An 8566-nucleotide genomic window follows, 5' to 3' on the forward strand; every position below is an offset into this window, starting at 1 on the left:
GATGCTAGTTTCATTTGCAACCTAGCCATAAAGAGAGCCGAAAACGCTGTGAATTTGATGCGCCTTCTTCCACAATTGTCTGACCCCCAGAGTGAGCTCCTTCTTCTTCGGTCTTGTATGGGTATTGCTAAGCTTTTCTTAGGGTTAAGGACGTGCCAACCCGTTCACATGGAGGAGGCGGCAATATTCTTTGACAATGGATTGCGCGGGGCAATTGAGGACATTGTGGTTTGTGGGGGCCCTTTCTTTGGTGACATACAATGACGAATTGCTTCCTTACCCATTAGATTTGGGAGTTTGGGTTTATACTCGGCAGTAGAGACTACCTCCTATGCTTTTGTTGCCTCAAGGGCCCAATCTTGGGTATTGCAAGACCATATCTTACGGGATAGCGATATACATGGTATGGATTCTGATTATGATTGTGCCTTGGCATCCCTTCGCAACAAGCTTCTAGATTTTGACCTTAAAATTTTTACTACTAAAGAGACCTCCCCCCCCCCCCCCCCTAAATCCTAGAATACACTGGCGAGTGCCTTTTTTCATAAAATTGTCGAAGATATGGAAGTGCATTTCGACATGACGGCTCGGCAGAAAGCGGTTTTCCAGTGCTTATGTGCACCAAATGCTGAAGATTTTCTTCTGGCTATCCCTATAGATGGGCTTGGCCAACACATGTCTCCGGCGGAGTATCGTAGTATTCTCAAATATCGACTCATGATTCCCATTTTCCTAGCTGACGAGATATGTCCTGTGTGTCGCAAGGCATGTTTGGACTCTTTTGGGGAGCATGCAGTTCACTGTAAAGAACTCCCGAGGTTCAAATATAGGCACGATATGGTTAGGGATGTCTTGTTTGATATATTTAAGCGTGCCGAGGTTTCCGCTAAGAAAGAGGCACTTGTTAATTTCTTGACTGACCCGCCAGAAGGAAGGTCAACCCTCAGACCGGCTGACATTTTGATTTTTGGATGAGTCGGAGGGAAACACGCATGTGTGGATCTTACAGGGGTATCCCCTCTCGTAGGCCTGAGGGCTGGGGGTTTCACAACGGGACATGCTGCTTTAAAAGCAGCCACATACAAAATCACCAAACATGAGAGATCGTGCCTGGAAAATCAACACGTGTTCATACCATTTGCATTTGATACGTTTGGTTTCCTCGCACCGGATGCGGTAGAGCTTCTTAAAAGAGTACAACGAATCATGCATAGTAATGTTATATCCCCTAGATCTTCGGATATAGTCTTTAAAAGAATTAGGTTTACCATTCAAAAAGGCTTAGCAGCATAGCTTGTTGTCCGTTTGCCATCTCACTCATTGTACGATGACAATTAAAAAATGTCAAAGTTAATTTGATTTTTATAAAAAAAAAAAATTTAAAAACTGTTTTTTAGTATTCGAAAATTATTATGTCTCAAAAACACAATTTTTAAAATTGTTTATTAATTCGAAAAAACAACTTTTTAAATGTTTTTGTATAAAAAAATAGTTCGACAATCTATATATATTTCAAAATTTACGGATTTGTAATTTTTGTTAATCCTATCATTATAGAAGAAAAAATTTCAAGACACTCAAGAAACAAATATAGATACTATAATCAACAAATGAAGAAAAATAACTTGTTATTTCTTGAAATTACAAGTTTTATTATCTTCTAACATCATTAAAAAAAACATATTAAAATCAATAAATAAAACAAAATTTTTGTACAAAATTCTACTAGAAACTCAACAAAACAAACTCAAAATCTTTTAAGTAAAAGCAAAACTCCATTTTTGCTTTTCAAACATCACCCAAAACCCCCTTTAAAACATCCAATCCCTCCGCCGATATGCTCCTCCGCCGGTGTATTTTCGGTACCTCAATCTTAGGCGGCGGATCACCGGAGAAACAAACCACCACCACCGTCAGATTATCACAACTATTCCTCTTCGAAGCCTCCTTCACCAATTCTCTCGAACACTTCTCTGGATCGTTATGTAACATAAGCTCCTTCCGTACAATCGTCACAGCGTATTGACTACTCATCACGTCCCATAAACCATCGCATCCGATTATCAAAAACTCATCTTCTTCAGACAACGTAACTTCCTCGAGCTCCGGCTCGGCGCTTAACGGGCCGTCGGAGCCTTTTGGGCCCTTCATATGCCAGTCGCCTAGGGCTCGGGCAACCGAGAGCTGACCGTTGAGATACCCGTCGTAAATCACGCCTCCGAGTTTCTCGATTCGCTGTTTCTCCGATGAGCAGCTCGGTTTGTGGTCTGTTGAAAGCTCGATTGCTCTTCCTCGCTTCCCTAATACTGCTCTTGAATCTCCGGCGTTTGCAATTAACATGTTTCTGTCAATAAACAGGTAATCATGAGCCATAATCGATCATCATTGTTACAAAATTTTCTCAGATTTGACGAAAGATGATCTTACCTTCCCAATATGAGGGCAGTTAAAGCAGTGGTTCCGGAGGAATTATCAAGAGATCGAGTATCGGCTAACGCATGATCGACTTTAGAAAAAGCATTTTTTACTGCTTTTTTCACTGCTTTTGGGAAACTTGAATCCTCTAGAATGAACTCAAGAATGTTTCGTTTAGTAAATGATGCAGCATCAACTCCACCATGTCCATCAAACACCTGAAAAATTATTTAATTCGATACATCATTTCGAAGATTAATCAATAATAGGACATTGTACTTAAATCTCTTCACAATTGAAACATTGTGCATTCATTTTTTTTTGTTATTAGGAAATGATACTTTGAAAAATTCATTCAATTATAGAAGTGAAAACTGCTTTGTATTATAATGACATTGCTATAATTGGGTTGATTTTTCAAAGATCAATGCTCTAACATGAAGAAATGAAAGGGGAATAATATAATAAACATGTAAATGAAAGTACATTGCTATTTCTTGCATTTGACAAAATAAGAATGGGCTAGATGCAAGAAATAGCAAGGGAGTATTATTTATTTGTTTGTTGTAGCATCTTACTTTAATTTCTTTCTACTAAAGCATTGCACTTCCATTTTTTTTCTTATTAATCGTACTTCAAAAAAATTTACTCGTTTACAAGATTGTACTTTTAGTAGAGAAAATTGTTTTCTATTTTGTGGACATTGTTGTGATTTGGTAGAATTTTTAAGGTACAATGTTGTTGTAATACAATAATATGATAATCAAATAAATGGAAGATTGGTTACCCCATAAAAAGCTCCATGCAAAGAGTAATCCGGTTGTGCATCTAAATGTTCTCGAAGATTATCTACACAAACATATTCGTCTTCCATATATGGCTTTGGACCCATCTCCGAACAACTTCCCGAGCGAAAAATTGGTGAATATTGAGATCTCTCATTTTGAGGTGATTTGGTACCTTCATTTGTTGATTTCTATTAAGAGAGCATAAAATAATTATTAGGTGTTTAGAAAAAGGTTATTCTTCCAACAACGTTAATGTAGCCTACACTATAGAACATCATGTGAAATGTAAATCAGGTAACGTAGGTGGTTGGCATAAGTAGTGCCACAAGGATCTTAATCCCTATTTAAATTGAACCCTTGTTTGGGGCAGAAATGGTAAACGTCAGACTAAGGCACCCCTACCAAAATAGAGAATGTAATTTTACTAGAGCTGTAAACGAACTGAATATTCAACAAACTGTTCGGTGGGAGGAAGTTTGTTTATTTAATAAATAAACGAACATGCAAAAGATTTTTTTTGCTTGTTTAACGAACACGAACAATGAGCTAGTTTGTTTATTTATGTCTATGAACATTTGTTTACATTCATTAGTTTAGTTTGTTTATGTTTGATTATATATTACATTATGTATATAATATTATAGAATTAATGAGAATGAAAGTGGAGCTTTTAAGAGTGGTTTAAGTCTTACAACATCTAAATTGGTAAAAATATCAAAGCAACATTGCAAAGTACAATGAACATATGAGAAGTGTTGATGATCAAGTTTTATGGTTTTCGATTTGGATATTAAACCCCTCAAAACAACTTATGAACCGATCTTTCAACATACTATTCGCATAAGCCACTTAAAGTAAAAATGTAACATTGATCTATAACTTGAACAACAAAGAAAGATCATGTAAAAATGGATCAAATGACAAAGATCAAACAACAAAAGATGTTGATTTCACTAGTAAAAGTTTTGTGATGAACAAATTAAATTACTTACCGAATCAGAGGTGCCAGCCAACATCGCTTGGCTGATACAATGTCGCATAGGCTGATAATTTCTTGGAGGCTTAGCAGCTTTTGATTGGTTGATGTTATCAGAATCCTCAGCCTCATCATCGTCATCTTCCATAGAATTCACAGGCACACATTCCTTCGAGTATCCATTCTCCAATGATGTACATTGAGGCAACACATCAGTCCCAGGACCCATTTTCACCTTTCTCTCAGTCAATCCATCAAACACTTGGTATGCAAACTAAATAAATAGAAAGAAAAACTCAATCCAGACAGTTCATTAACAGCCCATTTTGTTATTGTTGTTGTTATTACAGCATATAAACAGCTGTATAGCAGTTAATCCTCGATTTATAAGCAACCAACACTAGCGCAATAATCCATTATTTTAAACAACACGAAGCTGTAGCCTTCCATTTCTTGAAATTTGTGAAGAAACGATCAGGCCCACATGCGGGATAACTAGTTGATGATATCTGAATCTTGATTCATTCTATGTAAATCAAGAATCCCAACAAAACATATGGTTTGAATTGAGCAACACGAAAAAAGGGAAGAGGAAAAATGAAAAATTGAAGAAGAAAGTGATAAAGAAGATGGAGAGAAGAGAATCAATTACGGAAAGCAAAGTAGTAGGAGAGGGAGGACCATTGAAGTTGGGAAGCAATTTTCCGTTAAAATGGAGGCTGAGGTTTGTAGGCAAAGGGCGAAAGAGGAGAGTGATGACACGTGTTTCTTCACATGGTATATCAGTTGACCTTGCAAACAAAAAGCTTTTTAGTAAACGGCAAAACATTAAAATATGCTAAACTCACACTTTACTTTTTGCTTAATAAATCACCATTAATTTCGCAAATTGGATCTGTAATTTTTTTAGGTTAAAACTTAAAACTATAATATTGGAAAAGCTCTAGACGTATACATAATTTTTTTTAAACAGCAAACTATCTAAAACTATTCATAAATACCACATATTTCTTCTAAGAAAATTAAACTCATGACCTCTAATTTGAGAAGATCACTCCTTAATGCTAGACCAAACTCCTTAGCGACCAAATGCCACCTTTCTTACCGGTTGGTATTGATTAGTTGATCTTTTGAAAGCATTTAATCTTTTAAAAGTATTACGGAAATTAAGTCTCAAAACTTCAAGTTGAACAATAATAGTGCTCGAGCTTGTCATAAGCTTTTATTGAGCCGAGCTTCAAACGAGTTTTTAAGCTTGACGAGATTGAACCGAGCTTAAGCTTGTTTTAAAGATTGTTCTTCAAACGAGCCGAATCCGAGCTTGTAAAATTGTTAACGAGCCAAGCTTGAATTTTATGCTTAAGGCTTGTAACGAGCTTAGCTTGGATTTGATTAGGCTCGGGATCGGCTCGACCCGTTTACACCTCTTTGGAAAACGAATGTTAAATGGTACAACGAATGTCAAAGATGGGAATCACTCCCCAAAAGTGTCCGACAACACTCTAGTCAACCCATTCTAAATGATATTTATATATAACATGCTTAATTTTTTCAAATCAAGCTGATGTAACGCCTTATTTCTGGTAATATTTTAATTCAAAGTATTTCATTTTTCCTAAAGAACTCATCGAGTTGGAAGCCCCAACTCGATATGTTGAAATTGTTTTGGCTATGGGATTTTATGAGGCAACTCGACGAGTTGAGGAGCCTCAACTCGTCGAGTTGTCCGCTCTGGAGGAAACCTAAATTTTAGGGTTTTGCACCCTATTTAATGTAACATCCTAATTTTCAAGACCAAAATTTTCATTTTGATATAACAATTTGGAAAAATGTTTATGAGAAAACATCATCAAGTCATAACATTTCATCAACCCACAATCACATGTCTCATATATATCATGAAAATAGTAATAATATCAGAGTACAATCCCAAGAATGTTATAATGCGGAAATCCTGGGTGTGTGTGTGATGCACAACTACCGTGCCAGCTCTTTCCCCTTCGATGAAGAGGTACCTGAAACAAAATTGAAAACTTTAAGCACGAAGCTTAGTGAGTTCCGCCATCATACCACATACCATACATAACACATACTGTCAGACATATCTGGGTGCCCGACCTACCCTACTGAGCATATTGGGGTGCTCAACCTACCCCTGCTAGGCATACTGGGGTGCCTAACCTACCCCTGTTAGACATACCGGGGTGTCCAACCTACCCCTCTGGTTTATCTCAATCGGTTATAGGGTCTATTTCATCCTGCTATTACTACCACATAAAAGCATAACATAATCATACTATCAGACATATCGGGGTGCCCGAACTACCCCTTGGTCCTATCGACCGGTCTTGGGGACTATTCCCCCTATTATCACATAACATCCTATCAGGCTATGTTGGGGTGCAAAGTTATTCATTCATGACTTTGTAAATGTTTGACTTTTGTAAAACCCACTTGCATGTGGTGCTTTAGCCTTTAGACCCATTTGTTAGTTAGAGTGAGAGAGACACATGTAAACACCTCTATAAATAGTGGGTTCATACCACTTGTAGAGGTGTGCTTGAGAGATGTAAAAGTGAGTGTGTAAGTGTGTGTTATTTATGTAGTGTAGATCTAGATCCTTTTTGTGTAACACCATATACATTCAATATATCTCTTAAACACCCAAATCACCATGTTCAATTGTGCAAGCTTTAATTCCGCATGTCAAACCATGTTCTTTGTCACTACAATTGGTATCAGAGCTTGGTTTTCACGATCAACGTGATTTTTGAAGAACGATTCTCGGTTTGGCAACTTTTGTCGCAATTTGATCAATTTCGGTGAGTCTCTCTCTATGATCTCTCGTAATATTTGGATTCGTGCTTTGCGTTCTTGTTTTTTTTATCGTTTTGATTCATTGGATCTAATTAGTTTCAAATCTCATTGTTGATCCAATAATTTTTTTTTGATCAAGTATAAAATCAAAATTTCGTTATTGTTCATCAATCCAAAATTCAAGCCCAATTTGATTTGTGATTACTGTTCATTAATTCAAGCCCAAATAATCACATTAAATCCATTACTGTTAATGATCATTTGCGCCCATAAAAGTTTCGAGTACTGTTCATCTGAAGTCCAATTCATGATACAGGTTAATTTGCTCCGATTTCTCTTTTTGTTCATATTTCTCGAGTGTAATTGATCTGTTTGTTCCATATACTCATTCGATTCAAGATTAATATTCACTATGATTTACATTCTTCATAAAACATCAAGGATCGACTACTAGTGATTCAATCCAAATTTTTTTTTCCGTGATTGTATCTTCAAATCTGTTTATCTCATATCTTCCGAATTCCATTTCAATTCGATTTGTTGATAATCAAAATCGACTTGAATAATGATATCGATTCTTCATGCTTAATGATTGAATTGATGGTTGAATATGTTCTTGGATGGTCAAATGACATTCTTGAAGATGGATGAAGAGTCAAACTAGAAAAGTCAAAGTTTGATTCTTATGAATCCAGAATTTGAAATCAAAAGAGAATCTGATGGGTATAGAATCAATTTGAGTTACATCAACTGTTTTTAAGAATCTATTTGTGAACGAATATGATTTTCGTAATTTTGTTCATATCGACTTGACGTGATGGTTCGTTATTAGAGATTGAAGGTTTTGGAATCGTGAATAAAAATCGATATTGAGTTTGGATGATTTTGTAGTTACGAATTCGATTTTGGTGTCGTTCGATCGGAGTTTTTGGTGTGATAGATCGATAATTTCGATTTGTGTAACAGTTGGAGTCGATGATTGATGACGAATAGGAACGTGATGTTAAGAATCAACGATGTTGATGAATTGGGTTTATTAGTGAAGAACAAACTAGTGTTGAAATCAAGTTCGATGGTTTTGATTTGGTGATTGAACGATTGAAGACTTCGCATATTGGGTTCACACATAAGATTGTGGGTATTGGAAGTCGATTGGGTTAATGTTCGCATATGGGTTTGCATTTATGGATTGGATTTCGCATTTGGTGATACAGTTGATTTGTTGATGCAAAGCCAAACTATATTCGCATTTGTGTGAATCAAACTCAGATTCGCATTGGTATGAATGGAGTTCGCATTTGATGGGTTGTTCAATTTTGGAGTCAAAATGCGAACAAAATGAAAGATGTGCGAAGCATGCGAAGTTTTTACTGTATAAATGCGAATTGGGGAAGAAAGCTAATAGTTTCGCATTTGGTCCCTGATCTTTTCACAAAATAACACAAATGGTCCAACTTCGCAAAATGGGATTATAAAATGACAAAAATGCAAAATTTTCATTTCGCATCCCTTTAGTCTTCGCAAGATGGCAAATTTTACCCAGTTTCGCATTTGGGGTAAAAATTTTGAG

The 8566-nt window shown here is 36.3% G+C and overlaps 1 protein-coding gene across 1 annotated transcript; it reads right to left on the reverse strand.

Moving 5' to 3' along the window:
* Positions 1-1611: 1611 nt before the first annotated feature.
* LOC145068580 (putative protein phosphatase 2C 47) lies at positions 1612-4957 on the reverse strand. The gene is made up of 4 exons (XM_079015565.1): positions 4196-4957; positions 3203-3391; positions 2428-2633; positions 1612-2344 (listed from the first exon to the last, which is right to left on the reverse strand). The coding sequence occupies exons 1-4, from the start codon at positions 4406-4408 to the stop codon at positions 1789-1791; spliced, it is 1164 nt and encodes a 387-aa protein (XP_078871691.1). The 5' UTR covers positions 4409-4957; the 3' UTR covers positions 1612-1788.
* Between the last annotated feature and the right edge of the window lie 3609 nt (positions 4958-8566).

Source organism: Lactuca serriola, chromosome 8 (genome assembly GCF_051521515.1).
Source record: "Lactuca serriola cultivar US96UC23 chromosome 8, Lser_US96UC23_V15, whole genome shotgun sequence".
NCBI classification, from domain to species: Eukaryota; Viridiplantae; Streptophyta; class Magnoliopsida; order Asterales; family Asteraceae; genus Lactuca; species Lactuca serriola.